At 37.4% G+C, this 18,395-nt stretch overlaps 1 protein-coding gene across 9 annotated transcripts in view; it reads left to right on the top strand.

Annotated features, from left to right (window-relative positions):
* The window catches only part of ACACA (acetyl-CoA carboxylase alpha), a 262,049-nt gene that overhangs the window by 152,235 nt on the left and 91,419 nt on the right, over positions 1-18,395 (top strand). For 8 of the 9 annotated variants that reach the window (XM_054688839.1, XM_054688841.1, XM_037495224.2 and 5 more), the window contains 8 exons: positions 518-541; positions 3,172-3,315; positions 4,119-4,215; positions 5,112-5,219; positions 9,828-9,884; positions 10,118-10,162; positions 16,340-16,381; positions 17,417-17,632. In XM_054688839.1, coding sequence (XP_054544814.1) covers positions 518-541; positions 3,172-3,315; positions 4,119-4,215; positions 5,112-5,219; positions 9,828-9,884; positions 10,118-10,162; positions 16,340-16,381; positions 17,417-17,632 — 733 coding nt within the window. The remainder of the gene's footprint in view (positions 1-517; positions 542-3,171; positions 3,316-4,118; positions 4,216-5,111; positions 5,220-9,827; positions 9,885-10,117; positions 10,163-16,339; positions 16,382-17,416; positions 17,633-18,395) is intronic. The other variant, XM_054688838.1, reaches the window with a different exon arrangement.

The following is an 18,395-nucleotide window of genomic DNA, read 5'->3' on the forward strand; positions in this document are numbered from 1 at the left end:
TTTCTTTGGAGGAGAGTTTGTGGTTCCATCACACATTCTAGAAAAACAATTAATGTGGGAGGGAGAGGTTGTGAAATTAACTTTTCCACCCCCCCCCCTTACACTTTTAGTAAAACAGGAATAAGAAGGAAGATTGTCTAAGAATCTTGTCAAGAGTTACAGTTCATATTGAAGTTTAAGATAATATACCATATCATAATGCTAAAATAAATTTTCATGAGCCTTTGTTTTATCACTACTATGCATTATTTTTTTGTAATGGAGCAATAAAAAAAAATCCATGGTAAATACATTTCGACCCTTTCCATCAACAGCTGCAGTGGTGAGGTAGGTCAGAAGGCATGCCTCTTTGGAAGCAACCTGGGGGTTGAAGGGTCATGAGCACTTAATTATGTCTGCTGAATGCCAGAGCTGCCAAATCGGAGCTCCTCACAACTGGTCTGTATCTGCTCTGACAATTCTTTTATTATGGCTTTCACTAACCTATCAGTGACTAACTGTGGTTGTTTAATTACAGAGGGAACATCCCCACGCTAAACAGGTACCGTATGTTTAGTTTCTTTTTAATTAAAAGTACCCTATTGGTAACTTAGATAGTGAAATCAGGGGAAAAATAACACTATACTTGACAAACTCATGTTATTTTTTGCTATGGAGTCCTGAGCCCCCCTTTGGACATAGAAAATTATTCTTTCTGTTTGGAAAACATGTCTTCAGCTTTTCTTCAGCTATTCAAAAAGCAATACTTGAGAAACCTCAGTATGGAAAACCACCATCTAGCTGTGTATAATAGGGGAGTTGTCAGCCTGATGTTCAGCTTTGCTGGAAACATCTTCTTTTGCTAAGTTCTCTGTTTACATTGGCGCTTTCAGAGAAGAAATCCATAAGATCACTTGTATCATGGACAATTTGTTCACAGTTTTTTTCCATTTTTAGTTTCTTTAATTTGCTGTCCTTTTAGAGGAATGCAAATGCAGAATAGCTGATCTCATGTTTTATCAGCTTTTTAGCTATTTTTCTAAGGTGTTAAAGTGTTATAATGATATGAAGTCAAATTTTATTTAAGACCTATAATAACATTAACCTTGGGAAAGTATATTTAAGTTTTGATGTGTATAGCCCTGTGAAGAGCTTTCCAGGCCAATATAACAAAAACAATATTTTAGTTTTTTCAGTTCTTCCTACTCCTGAGCCAAGCAAGGCAACACAATGCAAGTTTGAGAGGATAACAATTCTGATTGGAATTCAGTCAACAAAAACACTAACACAGTAGTAATAATCAGTGGCAAACTCTTTGTAAATGATCTATTGTACATTGAAAAATTTATAGGATTTATTTTGTCCCGTTCCCTTTACATATTGTTATCAAAACTGACTAAAGCTTTTAGAGTTCAGTTTGGATGGCAACAAGATAGAGAGAGCATTTGTTTGATCTTCCTGTCTGCTCTTGGAGAGTGGACTTGGTTCGTCCTGCTTGCCTTTCGCTGTCCTGGCCCATGGGCACATTAGTGAGAGTAACTGAGTAGTGGATATTTCCTATGGGTTCAGTTGAGTGAAAAAGATCTTTAACCCCATGTTTGCCATATACACAGCCCATTTGCTTTTTGAAGAGTGTTCCCGTAAATGTTATCTGGAACCCTTTTATCTTTTCCTGTCTAATGCCAGGCAGGTGGAAAAGATTTAATGCCTCACAAACTTGCTCCTTTAGTAAATATTACCTGGTAATCCTAGAAAAGAGGGTGATGATAGCATTTCTGAGTTCCTATAACTCTGAACCCAGTTTCTAGTGGGTACCTTGTGTAAGACTTGCTTGATGTGTGTTTCATTTGTTTGTTTCATCCATAGTATCAGTGGTTTCCTCTCCCCCTCTGCCTTTCTGTTCTCCAGTACTGTCAAAAGATAAAGAACCTTTTTCGTAATCTTCATTTGCTAAAGGAGTAAAAACCAAGAGCATCAATCTCTATAGTTTGTGTGAGCAGCACTTCCATCCTATAAGAAAGTTCCATTGCTTTTTATAGCAATAGAGCACAGCATGTGCCTGGATCTCAAGTTCACGTTGCTGGTTCTCTTCTCCCTGCTGCACCATAGGTGGGGCACTTTAAGGGCATTTTGAGCAACACCCTGGTGTTCAGGTGCTATCACCTCTCTCTGAATTTGCTTCAGATGAGGATGCCGGTACTTGTCAAGCCAGACATGGGGGCTCCCTTGAGTTTGGTCCTTCCCAACAGGCTGTCCTGATGGCTGGGATTCAGAGCGCTTTATAGTATTATTTATCTGCACATATTGCTGAGGTACATCAAGGAATGTGCAGATTCATTCTGTTTTTAGATTGAACAAATCAGTTTGGTTCTCTTTGAGCATCTCCATTTAGCCCCTGCTTGTGATGCTTACACACACTTTGAGACCCGTGCTCTGCCCTTTTGTATCTTGCTGGGAATCTTTAAGGGCCTTTGATAAACATGTATTTACTTTGTATAGATGTGTTTAAATATAAAAAATAAATTTGCAATTTGGGGTTGAAAAAAATACCTCTTTCAAAAAGGGAGGAGCTATAATCCTAGTAACTGCTATTCTAATCAGCCTGTTATAGGAAAAAGTAAATACCTCCTTAAAATTCCTTTTATAGACTGCAACTTGTTTCCATATAATAATGTTGTTTATAATGATTTACTAAACCATTCCAAATGACTTAGTTGTTGTTGTACATGCATGTATATCTCTCTGTAAATACTTAATCTATTATAATTCCTAGTGAAAATTGCCTTTAGTGTGTCATATTACAACTCACTTGGCTTGCTTCCTTTTTTCAAAAGAGGGAAAGGGAAGGGGAGGATGCAGGATGGTTTTTAACCCTTACATACTATCCATTTATTGCATATATCATTAAAGTCATTGTATTAAAATTGCCATGAAATTGTAGACAGTCCTTACTTTTTCATTTGGAGAAATTTGGGGACAGTGAAAATTTAATTTGGGCTAAGGAAATTCCAATGAGAAGGTTAATGAGAGTCAAAAAGACAGTCTTTTCCATGGTGGGTTAAAAAAACCAGATCTGCTCTGCAACCTGACCATACTTTAGAGTTTTTTCTTAACTCCTTTTACCTACTGTTACTCTCTCAATCCTAGCTCCTACCCATTTAGTCTAATGAACTTTATTGAATTGTCATTTAGAATGTCCTTCTCCTCCAACCTCAACCACTATGGCATGACGCACGTAGCGAGTGTCAGCGATGTGCTGCTGGACAACTCATTCACCCCGCCATGCCAGCGGATGGGTGGCATGGTCTCTTTTCGGACTTTTGAAGATTTTGTCAGGTAAGACAAAACAAAACGGTGTCTGTATGAGGGGAGCATAGGCATTTCTGCTTTGAGGTCTTTGATTTCTGCCCAGTGAGTAAAGATCCACAGAATAGCCTTGAGCCAGTTAAGAAGATGTAGTCATTCTTACTCGTGGTGTACACTCTCAGAGAGGTATATGTCCTTCCATTTCCACCTCTCATTCAGACTCTACAAGCCTCTACTTGTTATATGAGCCTGGTCAGAAAAAAGAAACAAACAAAAACCATCTTTTCCTTAGGAGCTCACAGAAGAAGCTGTCTGCTCTGTGATGAGTGAAATGTCAGGAGAAATTAAACACAACACTAGAGTGAGCCCCACCAGAGACGATACATCTTTTGATTAAATGCATTCAGCATCTATCTCTTGATGTATACTGATGCATTACCCTAGGGGGAGGGGTAATTACATTGGTCTGTCACTGCTCCAGTCCCAGGCTCTTTCTGTTACTTTAAGACCGATGATGACAGCAGTGCCCATATCTTACATATGAAAAAAAAAAAAACCCCAACAAAAAAGCTTTAGATCATTCTTTTTTAAAAAAGAAAAAAATATATATGGTTTATTAAAGTTTAAACAATCCATCCTCCTAATTTCTGCCACTTGCTGAAATTTTGCATGTCACCTCTAGCCACTGGTGATTCTATTCACTCGACAATTGAGCACAGGCTAGGACAAATCATTCTTTCAGAGTGAGCTGGTAATGGAAGTGTTAGTTTCCTGCCACTTAGGTTTTCTGCCACTTTGGTTTTCATGGTGGGTGTTTCTCTGGTATTTTTCAGGATCTTTGATGAAGTGATGGGTTGCTTCTGTGACTCCCCACCCCAAAGCCCCACATTCCCTGAGGCAGGTCACACATCTCTATATGATGAAGATAAGGTATAGTGTCCCCTTTGGGAGGCTGCTTTGTTCTTTCAGACACGGGGCTTGTACTATACACTATCTTTCTGGCTTTGGAACTTGGATAGGGGAGAATTCATCTTTTACCCTATTCTATATTATTTAATTTTGTATACCTCATCAAAGTATTTTTGGGAACCAGTGGAATATAAGTTCTAACCTGAAAAAAACCTACTAATCTTAGAATCCATAGGGTAGAATGAGTTCAGCTTTATCCATTGCAGCTGCCCTGGGGTTTCTAAATAACATTTTAAATTCTTGAAATTTGGTTGCTTTAATTTTTATGTATGGTGCCTGGTTACTTGCTTTCTTCAGGGAATGGTGGCTTCAAATAGCAGAAAATATAAACTTTTTTTTAAAACTTTGTCCTTTTATAAATCCCTTCTTTTCGTTTCTCAGTAAGCAAATTGTTCTGTTGGTTTTTTTTTCCTCCTACCAGGATATTTTCTCATGGTTTGACACTTCCATTGTTTGACAAATTTTCAGAAAATATGTTATGTGGAAATATGTTCAGATGGTATACTTCACTCATTTTTCTTTACATTCTGTGAAGAGATATAGCAGATGGTTTTGTTTCCATTTTATTGGTGGAAAAGTTGAGATAATTGATGTGCTTCGGGTTCATGTCAACTCAAGATTTGGAGCCATTCTAGCTAATTATCTGCTGCTTTATTTTGTAAAAGTTAGATCTTCTACTTTCTTTAGTCTTTATTATGGCTGGTGGGAAGTGGTTTCAATTTGCTTATTCACTACAAATGGGCACACCAAAATGTCTTGTGAAGTTCAGCTCTTTTTCAGGTATTCTACCAAGTACTGTAACTTCTCTCTGTCTCTGGATTAGCTGGTTCCTAATATCTTATATTCCTGGGTTACAGGTTCCTAGAGATGAACCAATTCACATTCTAAATGTGGCTATCAAGACTGATGGTGATATTGAGGATGACAGGCTGGCAGCTATGTTCAGAGAGTTTACTCAGCAAAATGTAAGTCCTCAATTGGGTGGAAACTGGTAGTGGCCCCTTTGCTGCTGGCTGCATATTTTGTCTGTCTAGCCATTTATCAGTTGCTACTTGTAAGGCCTATCACTGATAATGACTTTATCTTTTGCATAGTTCTGCCTGTAGGGATACAATTCTAAGGTGACTTAATAACACATAATGAATAAATGTTTTAAGGAAGGGAAGTTGTGTTTCTAAACTTTTCCAGTCTTAAACTTACATTCAACTGCTGAATATTTGCTTTTAGTGACTAAATTTCATGTCTGTACCCAAGCTTTCCATATGTCCTTCCTACCTCTCCCTTGAAAATATTAGTCATATTTCCATCCTCCTTCCAATCTTGGGTCACTTGGATATCTGATGTGTCAAACTCCATAGTTAAAATCTAAATTACCCCATTTCCCTCCCCAACAACCTCCCCCAAATAAAACAAAAATAAGAAAACCCACATAGCCAAACCATTTAACCCCAATCATTCAGCCATCACTGACTTCTTCCTTGCTGTTGTTATTCTGCCTCTCTACCCACATGTACATATTTATTTTTATATGGCTAGTTGCCAAGGCCTGTTAGTTTTTTTTTAATGGACTCACACCCTTTTTTTCTCCTTTTCAATTTTTAAATTCCCATTGCCATCTCTCTAGTTTAAACCCTTACTACTTCACACCAAGACACTGCAACAGGTTTACTTGTGAACTACCTATCTGCCTTCATTCTCCCCCTCCAGACAGATCCCATTCTGCTCAGCACCACAAAATTAAATGTCCAAAATGCCTTCTTTTGGGACATTTAATTTTGTGGTGCTGAGCAGAATGGGATTAATCAGGCTTTTTATGCCAATAGTGTCTATGGCTATCACGTGCAGTTAATGCAGGGGGCTCTTGGGAGAGTGTATTCAGGGCACGTGTGCCTGATTGTGAACACCAGGGGCATGGGTGTGAGCATGCGTAAGTGTGCACACCTGAACCTAGAAGTGAGGGCTATAAGGGTAGCGTCACTCAGAGACGGAGGGCTGCAGGAGGACAGCTATGAGAGGATGAGTGACTGCAAAAGAAGTGAGATTACGAGAGAAAGCCAGAGAGCACCCAGAGAAAGAGCAAAGATTTTCGGAGGGTTGAAGGGGGGCCCTCTGTTGCCTCCCAGGCTTCCCAGCCCCCCTACCTTACCAGCCTACAGGTTTGCCACAACACATTGTAATTCTCCCACTCAAAAATGAGTCTCTCTTCCTTCAGGGTACCTCCTTACCTTGATGTCTAGTGTGAAGGGACTGCAGTGTGGTGATGAGGGCCAGCAGTCCAGCCTTTGCTGTTCTGTAAAAAGACCCAAATCTTTATTGTCTCATCTCCTTGTCTCTTCTGCTCCCCCTTGCTGGGACTATTTTCCCCTCCCGTTCTCCCTCCCTCCTCTCTCCCTTTATTCCTTTCTTCTTTTCTAAATCCTGCTTATTTTAAGAACTGTCTCAAATTTATCCTCTTTTATAATGAGGACTTTTCTTAATAGCTGTAACTAAAATGTATCTTTTTCCTTTGAATTTCTAATCAGTAACCTGTAATTATTAGCAATAACAATACTTTTTACTTATAAAAAGCTTGCATGTAAATTTTTTTATTTGTGCCTTACCATGATCCCATGGGGTTAGTCAGGAATTATTCCAATTGTACATGTGTGAAAAGGCTCAGACTCAGAGATCTTAAGGCCCTCTGATTGTCAACTGGTAGTAGTAATACAAAGACTAGAATTTGAGGTTTTGATAAGCTCTAGGGGACACAGGTCTAGGTGCTTCAGTAAATTATACATTCATAACCCCGAAGATGCTTATCGTATAGTTTGGGGTACAGGTGGGCATGCTCAAAATCATAACCTGCAGTTATGTTTCATCATGATAGATGCCAAAGCTCCCATCTTCAACTGCCCTTAATGATAAGAGCTAAGTGTTTTCTCTGAAGGAAAAACACTTCTAGTGCTGGCTATAGAGACGAAACTAATTTTTTAAAATTAATTCAGCAGTATATGTAATTATTACTATAGGCATTCACTTCATGTAATGCTAATGGTACTCAGGAAAAAATTGTAACTTGGCGATTAATGTGAATGTAAGTATTTACTCCATGGTGCTCTCACAGTGCATAAACTGACTGCAGGATTGCAGTAGCCAACATGAAGAAAAGGCACTTCAAGAAAAGTGAAGGGATGGGGGGCCCACCTGAAAATTTCTCTTTAGAAATTTACTTTCCTTCTTGCACTTGACTAGTGACTACATCAGATGACCCTGAGACCAGTGAACTAGGTAACCTTAGTTGGAATCCTCATGTGTGTGGCTGCTGCTGCTGCTACTTCATGAACTCTATGAATGTTTCTTCCCAAGTTTCAAGACACTCATTGCCTATATTTGATTATTTTGATTGTCTTTATTTTTATTACCCTCAGATCTAAGTGTTGTATGTCATTACATGTAGGTTTAAAGAGTCAGTTTCCTCAGTTTCACTACATATGTTTGTAACATCATTTGGCAATAAGAATGACCTTTTTTCTTTACTGGACTTGTAAACTGAGGCACAGAGAAAGCCTAAGGCTGTTCGGAAGTGTAAGGGTAGGTGGATGCCAACATTTCAGGAGCAGAGAAGCCATTAACTGCATCAGGTGCTTTGGTTATCCAGGGCATTTGGCATTTTCACCTTCTTATTATAAAAAATATATATATATATAAAAGAAAAGAAAAAAGCAATTTAAAAAAAAAGCTGAAGTGATAACTCGTTTTGTTTTTCACTTTGTGATCATGCTTCTAGCAGTTAAGAAAAAAGTTTTTTTTTTTAAAGCACACATTAAACTATCAAATAGGTTGGTCCAAATTGTCCAAATAATCTTCTAGTCCCAGCATGTCTTTTTTTCTCTCATAGAAATTAGGATCATATATTTGTAAATGACTTGTGGAGGAGATTGAAGCAGTCAGTGTAAATGGAGTTTCTCCAGGTGCTGACGCCTAATCGCTGGGTAATAGCTGTGGACTTGCTGTGAGACCCGCATTATTACAATGTAATCAGAATCCTGTTGCTCTGCTGTTATTGTCAGCCACTTGTGGAATTTTAAAAGCAATAACAATTTTGATTTTAAATCATGGCATTATTAAAGTTATTTTCTTCCCTTGCCAGGACATAGCTATTGATGCTTGTCTTTGAAGGACTTGGCTGTAGTGGAATTCTTTGTTGTTGTCAGAAGAAATGTTTCTGTACCTGGATACAATGAGAGACTGAGAACCCAACACCACCCCACCCCTTTCTTCTATCAGAGATTTTTCTTATTGTGATATCACTACTTGGTTATTTATAGTAATGGATATGACGTCTGCACAGGTCATTTTTAAATGTGCTGAAACCAAAATTTATTTACATTTGATCTGGGACTTTATTATTAGAAAATTTATTCATCCAGTTATCTTTTGCTTATGCTGTTGCGTGTGAATGCTGATGCTGCTAAGCAATGCCACAGTAGAAATGGAGAAATAGGAAAAAATGGCCAGGAATACATTTGTTTATAAGGGCAACCAATTTGGTCTTAAAACTTTTTAAATATATAGTGCTGTGAAGGTTAAGAACTGGCTTATGAACATATCTCTTGGTTCAAGTTATAGCAAGGAATTTGATCAAACTAAATACTAGGATCTAGATTGCGAGAGTCCACATATTTTTTTCTACTTTTTTTATTTATATATTTTCTTTGGTCATCGACTGGTGGATTTGCTTTTCTGTTTGATGTCGTGTAGGCCCACTTTGTTAGAGACCCTTGAAAGTATGTGTTTTATACAGTTGATTAGTCTGTTTGTCTCTGTCTTTTGAGATAAGTGAGCAGTATAGGATAGAGGAAGCTTAGATCCAAAGGCCCAAGACTCATATAAGAGGCTGTCTTGAGACTGTTGCTCTGTTGACTTCTAATATCCTGCTTACCTATGCCAAGTGGTGATATTAATAACCAGTATCTTTTTAAAAGCCTGTTAAGCACTGCTTTTAACAATTTTTAAAGAGAATCTTTTTTAAAAAATACCTTTATGTAAAGTAAGGGGGAAATGTTATAGAAGAACTGAGAAGGTCAAGATTTGTCAGGCTGAATTCTGTGAATGCTGTATCTGATGATAGTTAATAGTTGTAATCTAAACAACAATTTAGGACCTGAGTTTTCTGTTTTATTGAAATTTCTTCCTTTCCCGCTGCTTGGCTTCATTTATCTTGTATTAACAGTATTAATCTGCATATTTGAATACATGCCCACCAGTGTAATTTCTATAAGCAGAAATTATATTAAGGTCTATTTTGATGTGAATGAGTCCTTTCTTAGGGCTTTTGGTGACCTCATATGACTCTTTCTCTTTTCCTCAATTTCCCCTTTAAATTTTGTCTAGACTAATATAACCTATTCCATAGGATTTAGTCCCAGAAGCCAAGTTGAGATTTGTTTATTTGTAAGTTAGAAGGCACTGAACCAAGATACAGATATCCAGAAAGGGTGCTTAGCCCAATCAGACTTACGAAGACTGAATGGGGTAAAATTTAGGATGAGTGGAGAACTCATCTATCTTCTGTTTTACATGTTGGTTCCCAGAAAGCTACTCTGGTTGAACATGGCATACGGCGACTTACTTTCCTGGTGGCACAAAAGGTATGTGAATTATACTCTCTAATATTTCATAATGCTTCTGTTAGAACTTCTAAAATTAAAAAATGAAATTACAATCATGTGCTTTTTTGTAGAATTTGTTCAGAGAAATAACTGTTTTTCTATAAATTTAATTTAAAAAACAGCTTAATAATCACTTTTTACTCATTTTGTTTTTAATTTTCATACTAATTGCCAGCTTCTGCTGTTTTTCCTTCCTTTCTTTCATTTGAAAGGATTTCAGAAAACAGGTCAACTGTGAGGTGGATCAAAGATTTCATGTAAGTAAAAGAAACTGTAATGAAAGATTATTTACTGTTTTATTTGTTTGCCATTGATTATTTATTTATTTTTGCCATTGATTATTTAAATACTGAATATATGTGGGTTGTTTAGAAGGACTGGCTTGATGCCCAGTCCCTCTTCGTTTAGGAAGTATTACAAAGAGCAATCAATTCTTTATAGTGTTCAAGCTAAAAGGCTTTTTTACCCTATAATGAAGTCTCAATTTCTCTCTGAGAAATAGTTAAGAATGAGCATATGCATTTATCCAGATAAATAAGGTAGAAGCAGGAGCTAACTCGTAATTTTTTTTGTGCACAGAGTGAATCAATAATGAAGAACTGCCTATTGCACTTTTAGGGTATCAGTTTCTACTAAGGATGCATTCAAGTTCTGTTACTGAGAATTCTCAGTTTTTAAAAACAATCATTTATTATTTTAAATGCCTGAACAGAGCCCAAATTAGTTTTTTTTGTCTTATGTTAATTCTAGAACAGGAGATAAATAAAAATTAGGTATGAAGTTGCTTGTTCTTCCATTTAACTGAATTAACTGTTAACATTTATGAGGTTAAAAATTTTATTGAAAAGAAAATTAATAACCTGGCATCTGAACTATGGTATACAAGTAAGCTCATACCTAGTATGATGATAGCAGTACGGCCAAAAACTCAATTTGAGATCAAGAGGTTATTCTCTAGAATGACTGGGTATAGTCAAAGTATTTCTTTAAAAATTGATCCTAATGTCACTAAGTAAGATTCCAGTGGCTATTAGGAAGTCTTAGTTTTCCTGGTAAGAATTTTATTTTTTATTGTTTTTTTTAACAATTAAGATAATTATATTAGTTTTCAAGCCCTGCTTATTTGCAATAATGAAGAAAACATTTGGGATTCTGGAAAGGACTTTCTAAACTCAAGGACCTATGTGTGATTGCTTTTATTGCCCTTTTATTTATTAGGTCTCTAGCACTTGACATTTTGTTTTCCTTCTCACAGTACACCTTGTTGGTTTAGTCTATAGAGAAACAAGAGCACCTACCCTGCAAGCTAAAGAGCTCAGATTTTCTGAAATGCTTTAGGAAATGTTGTGGCCTGCACAACTCCCCTGTGTTATTGATGTCAAGAAATCAAGCAGAGTGCAGATACATATCAATCAATAACTTTAGATAGGAAACTGGAGGCAGTGGAGAAGTATGAGGAGCTTAAAGAGAACCCCGGGGCTTTAGGAAAAAAAATCAGGAGCTTAAAGAATAAAATTGATATGTGGCGATAGACTATGAGAGCCCATGAATAAATACTATGGGCTGGTAGATGCTGATCAGAATAAGGAAGACATGCCAGAGCCAGGTCCTGGATTTGGGAAGAGTATTGGGCTAGATTCTTAAGCATTAAGGTGATTTTTCTTTCTTCACTGACTTTGGAATAATATATTATTCCGGGGAATAATACTGAATTTGTCGCATTGTTTTTCCTGATTTCTCACATGAAGTCTTTAGAAGGCATTCTTTCAGGGCACTGACTCATTCCTATGATAAACATTCCTTGGTAAAATGCGCCACTAAATTTTGAATGTTTTACACATATAAAACAACCCCTTTCTTATCTCTGAATCGTTGTCATGTCCTAGGGTATATCTACAACTTTCAAATGTTTCTTTTCCCTGTTAGTCTAATATTTCGGGTTTAGGTTCAGCAGGGACATGGATAAGCAAAATCTGTCAGGAAATGAGCTGGACAGTGAGTCTTCCCCAGGAATCATGATCCAGTTGCTATTTATAGTGGCATCAAGTGGAAAATCAGTTGAATTATCATGTGACTTGATTTGTCATGAGTTAGGAAAGGTTGCTTTAGGATGTAGAGAACATTAAGGTTTATGTATACAATAGATTTGCTCTGAAGAATTGAATGGCAGAGGAGTTGGGGTGTTTTGGTGTTGGACCCCTTAGAAATGATTAGTAGTTACGCAGGGGGCAAGGGCAGCTATTACTGAACTCTAACCATGCTCTGCAATTGCCAGGAAGCCTTGGCAGGAGTTGTACAAATCCGGGGCTCACTATCATGGCGCTGCAGTGAGTTCCTCTGCTGGTGGTAGCTTGCCATTCATGAATGATGCTTAGCCTCTGTCATGTCGTCTAACGTGTGCTTGCCCCATAGTTAGTGTAGTGTGAAAAAGAGGAAGCTTTCTGGGAGTGTTAGAGATGAATCCCTTGATCTCTCTGGCTTCCTGGTAATCCACTGTGATGTATGCAGCCTCCCCTGTTCTACCCTGTGAAATCCCTATATTATTGAATAGAAGAGAGAATGTGCACATGAGGGGGCAAGGAGAGGAGGAAGGTTACTGAGTCTGGTTCAAGAACAGCATTAGCAGGTGTGGATGAAGCAGCTGTGCTGTTGCATGGTCTTCTCTCCGGCTGCTTCAGAACCAGAGAGAGGCAAATGAGGGCCAGAGTAGAGGTTCCTAGAGAGTGTGTATATTGTTGGGTGTTTATTCAGATGCCAGTGAAGTCTGTACGCTTTTCCAAAACATCGTCATTTAATCACTACAGTCCCCAGAGAGCTGTCCACTGTAATGTCTTGACTACATGGAGACTGTTCTTCTGAGCTGGCGATACTCATCAGCATTAAGGAAGCTTGGTGTTGAGTCTGTTTCCATAACCATCTAATTAAATCAAGTACCCATAATGGGACTTGAATAACTGCTTAGCATTAATATTTAAACAGAAAGTTTGAGAAAAAGTAAGTCCATCTTTGTAAATATCACCTTTATATTTAAAAACATATTGAAGTCTTGAAAGCAAAAGTCTCTGGCTTTCTGTAGCCCTAAAAGCTGCAGCTCTCCGTTTTTATGTAATGTTAAGCCTGTTCATTCCACTCACATTTTAGATTCCAAAAAATGCGGCAGAAGTGCTGCTGAATTGAGATATAAGTATTATACTTCTTGAAGCTTTCCACATTTTTTTCAAAAAAAAAATTTATTAAGGCTAACAAAATGAGGATTTTCAGGGTTTCTTCATATCCTTTGTGACCTAAGCAAGAAAATCAGATCTAAAAACGCTGGTGAGATTCTAAATCAGTTTTGCATCTGTTAAGTTTCCTTTGTTTCTTAGCTGTAAGATTTTTAAAGTTATGTAATAAATCACAGAGGAGATAGTTGTTTACTGATCTAATGGGAGTGACTCCCATGTTAAAATTAAATGTTTTGGATTATCTGGACTTGACAGAGGAACCCACTATCAAAAACAGTTATGGCTAGTAGTTCATTCATTAAAAAATTTATCGATTTGTCAATTATATATCTCAATAAAGCTGGAAAAAATTGGTAGTTCTTTTTGCTAGTAGACCAACTATTAGCTTTTCAGAAGGTTTGGGTTTTTGTTTTAATTACAGTCTATATAATTAGTTCTCAGCATGTTGAGGTAAAAGAGAATTGCACCAGCAAGCTTCCAATTTCTTCATCTCATTAGGTTTTTAACACGATTATTAGTATCATAATCAGCTATGATGTTTTCTGTTGCAGGTTTTCACATTCTCTGATTTGCAGGGTGTCTTGATTGGCTAATTTAGGCAAATTATTTTGATTGTCTTGATGATGGTTGGTTGATTAGAACACAGCAGGGGTATAATTTCTTCCTGAGAAATGTTGCGTTCTTTTGTTTTTGGGTACCAGAACGCTAAGAGGGATTTTCTTTGTGTACATTCAATTATGATATTTGCCCATAACACTAGTAGAATGCCTGGAAAGCAATTACATTAGTGATGGAGTAAGCACGAATGCTGTTAGTGGAAAAACTGACAGTATGTGGATGAGGTCGGATGAAGAAATTTACTAAAACTATAGGATCAAACTTTTGGATTTCTTCTTTTTTGTGTTTCTGTGAATTTTGAATGGCAAAAAAATTAATTTCTATAAAAGTATTCGACTTCCATATTGCCCAAAGAATTGCTCATTAATCCTGCTTTCCCACTATTCTGAATGCTTGACATCTCCTTTTCTGAATGCTTCATACTTAAATCAAGACATTACTGTGGAGCTAAAAATTTACTCAGAAGTTTAAAAAAAGAATTTTGCTAACATCATATCATAACACCTTTTCTTAACTAACCTTAATGAAAGTGGTTTTTCTGATTGGTAGTTTTGCCCACCTCTGCCAAGAATTAGTTTCTTTCATTATTTGTAGTAAAGGTATTTCCATTCAAATTGTTTGCTTTTTATGCCCCTTGGCTGCTACAAATTTTCTTAATTGGTTTAGTGGTAAAGAAAGCATTTTTTGGTTGTTATTTTTGTGTTTTTGAAGGAAAATGATTTTGATCCTGGAACTGTACACACTTGAATTAGTGTGTGCTAAATAATGACTTGGTTAATTAATTGTTATGGCAGAGTAAAGGAGTGTTACTTAAAAAATTGTATTATCACTTTCCTTAGTTTTTCTTTCAGAAAGTTCCATGGAAGGATTTTATTAGTCTTCCTGTTTTTGACTTGTGTTACTTTCAGCTAATGCTCTGAAAGCCCTTACTCTCAAGAATAAAACCCAAACTAGACCGTGTAAAGCCATGAGCATGAAATCTACTGACAACTCAGCTCAATATCTTCCTGCTTCCCCTTGAAGTCAGCCCCACGTTCTTCACTATCATTCAGGGGAATTAGAGAATTATTTAGAACAGAAACATCATCAGTGAGCAATCCGTGTGGTGTAAAGTCTGCTTTCAGAGGCCTTTTTAAAGACCCATGCCTGGATAGGGGGCTTCCTGGCTTGCTAAACAAGCTCCTTAGAAACCTGTTAAACACAGCTGTACAGTTAAAGTGCCACAGAAAATGTAAAAAGATTTATTAACCTAAAAACTTTAGGTAGGGTGAGGGAAGACAATACCTTTGGGAAAGTATTTGAGAAGTTCTCAGTAAATTTAAGAACCCCAGCTTTTTAGGGTGTTTTGAGGGTTTTTTTTTTTGCCTTTTTCCTTTAAAGTCTTTATTTCTGCCTTCTGTCTCATTAAAGGGAAGCCCTCTAAATAAGGAATTTGGATTTTAACAAGAATAGAAGGGTGGTATCCTGTTCTTGAGAGGTAGAGTGGTAGAAACAAAAGGGCATGGGCTCTAGCATGAGAGAGACCCCAGTTCACATCCTGGCTCTGTGATCCTTGGGAGGGAATCACTCGGACAGGCTTCTTCAGCTGCATGATGAGGTCAGGTCATAATGTCTACCTCAAGAGGTTGTTGAGAGCAACACATGGACAAGATGTGCCAGCACCTGCCACTTACAGCCTTTCAGTTTGTATTTCCTTCATGGTTTCTGAGGCTTATTGAGGGATATTTAGGCAGCAAGTCCTGGTCTCTGCCTTGAACCAGTAAGTGTTTGATTATATTGTACTCATAATGAAGAAGATGCCTAATGAAACCTCCCATAGAGGCAGATAGTAATGACTTGATTCCAGCACTGCCAGTAGAGCTTCCCATCCGAGAAACAGGGGTATTTGGTGTTAATAAGTTAAATTTCAGAAACTAATGGACTCTGCTAATTGAATTCATCTTTGTTAATTGATAAGGTTCTAGTAAATTGGTTGCTTTCTTGTGTAATGCCCTGCAAAAGAGCAGTAAGACCTAATGATTACAAGTTCACTACTTCCTTTACGTATAGTGGTAGTGACCAGAGTATCTCCTTGTATTTTTCTTTGTCTTGAGATGTTATTGTTTTTCAGACCCTTGAAATTATTGACTTGAAAGTGAATGTGGAAAAAACACGGATTGGGGATTCTAGGCTGTCTGGCTAGTTTACATTTTAAGAGTTTCTTAAGGAGAAACTTGGGAAATCAGTCAGTAACTACTATTGTAATGGCTGCAGCATAGGGTATATTGGTTTTATTTGCTAGGTTGTGGCAAGAGCAACATCCAGGAGGATTTTTTTTTTTGACTTGTTGATAAAAAATAGTATTTCCTTCCCCTAGGGAAGGGGTGGCTTTTGAAGTTAGGTTAATAGTGTGGTGATTCTCAAATTTGGAAGTGGGGTCAAAGTGCTGGTTACCCAGAGGATCATTCCTATTCCCTGGGCTAAGCTTAGGTTAGGAGCGTGCTTTCTAGGAAACTGTCTTCTAGATGCTTGACTGTTTCTGTACTATGTGTTTATCCCCAAAGAGCCATATCTGTGAAGGACTGACACATTTTCCTATCTTCTTTAACACAGAGAGAATTCCCTAAATTTTTCACCTTCCGAGCAAGGGATAAGGTAAGAACTGATTCTTTCCCTCTTTTATTTTTTTTTTAAAAATGAACTATTTTTTTAGACAGATCCAAAAAAAAAAAAAAAAAATCCTATGAGTAGCTTATCTTTGCCATATGTTCTTCTGGCCATTTTTTTCTCTAATGGAACTTGTGCTTCCCTTTGTCTTACATGTTTCTTAGAACTGAAGAAGACTCCCTTCTAAAAAAAAGTTTGGTTTAGGAAATAGTCAAATATATTTACCGATCCAAAGAAAGTGGTAACTTTTAAAATCATCCCTATGCTCTAGGACAGCCAGGTGATGCGGTATTAAAGGACTTCTATACATAGTGGGATCACTTTGTCACCCACAGAAAGTTCATTTATACTCGTCTTGTTTATGTGCATTTAATTTTCAATTTTAAAATACAGAATTTCAGGCCATGTTGGTATCTTCCTGTTACTAGCTTATTTTCTGGTGTCACTCAATTGACATATACTCTAGAAAAAATTTAATTTCAACAGTACATGCAGTAACTGATACATTAAAAAAAAAAAGATATAGAAGTACCTATATGTCCCCCAATCAAATATCTCTATTTTTAAAAATTATGTTTATTTGTTGAGTATTGACGGTGTGCTTTGTATTGTACCAGAAATGATAGGATATGGGCTCTGCTCATGGGCACTGGAGATCAGTTGGGTAAACCCAAAACACTAGTAGAGGAATTAGTTATTAATGTGAAGCATTAATTGGTTAATTGTCAAAAATTAATAATAAACACATTGAAAACTATAGTTCTGAGGGAATTGATGTTTTTGTTTGTTTTTAATGGAAAGCACCATCACTTATAAAAGTGTAATAATGGCAGTCTGGGAAGTCAAGATGAGGGCCTAATCCTGTATCAGCTATAGTATTAGTCTTGTATGTAGCTGCTTGTTGCTCATTGGTATATCCTAGGTTATGTGTCTATTTTTAAGCATCTCTTATACATATACACTTATAATTTAATGTTGCAACTGCTTTTTGTGAGCTGTTTTTCCTCCAACTCTTGTGCTCAGTTTGAGGAGGATCGTATCTACCGTCACCTGGAGCCTGCCCTAGCTTTCCAGTTAGAGTTGAACCGGATGAGAAATTTTGACCTGACTGCCATTCCATGTGCAAATCACAAGATGCACCTGTATCTTGGGGCGGCCAAGGTGGAAGTGGGCACCGAAGTGACAGACTACAGGTTCTTTGTTCGTGCAATCATCAGACATTCTGATCTGGTCACCAAGGTGGGTGCTGTCCTTTAACAGAGAAGTTATTCTGAAGGCAGGAACAGAAAAAGAGCCATGGTTCAAGATAAGGTTTTAATTTTTTAAGTCAAGGCTTTTGTTTTCTTTCATCCCACTCTAATAGCCGGAAGTCTGAGTCATTTCATCTCATAGAGGTAAATATTCCGGTGACAAAGGGTCTTTTTTCCCCACTTTGATTTGTTTTGGTGATGGAAGTATGGTAGCATTCATATGAGAAAAGAAAAGCATCCTAACAGAAAAGTCATAGGGAGAGTTAGGTGACAGTAGAGGATAAGGAGAAAAATGACCCCATCGTAAACCTGTCTATAGAGTTCTACAGCATGGGACCTGGTAGTATATTAGTTCTTACTGCATCCGTGTCATAATCTCTCTTCAACTTTTCCCTTCTAAACAAATTTCCTTTCTAAACTGCTTGGTTTGAAGTATTTGAACTGTTTGGCATGTGTGAGATGTATTCCTGTTGGGGTTACAACTCTGGGATTGCTCAGCATTTCCACATATTGAAAGGAAATGAGCACTAGGAGACAGGAAAAAGAGCTAGCAGGAACTTTTTATCTGACCCTTACCTATCCCTGCTGCCTGAGGTTGCTGGGACTCCAGGGAGAAAGGTAAACATTTGCAACAGGCTCCATGTGAGCTGTGGCATACTGCAGCTTACACAGTGACAGCAGCCATTTCTTTATTGCCTCTTAAAATGCATTAATGGTGAGCCTTCCTGGTGGCTCAAGGGATTAAGTCTCAA

This window comes from Talpa occidentalis, unplaced genomic scaffold (genome assembly GCF_014898055.3).
Source record: "Talpa occidentalis isolate TD23 unplaced genomic scaffold, MPIMG_talOcc4v2.1 talOcc4.7, whole genome shotgun sequence".
Classification (NCBI taxonomy): Eukaryota; Metazoa; Chordata; class Mammalia; order Eulipotyphla; family Talpidae; genus Talpa; species Talpa occidentalis.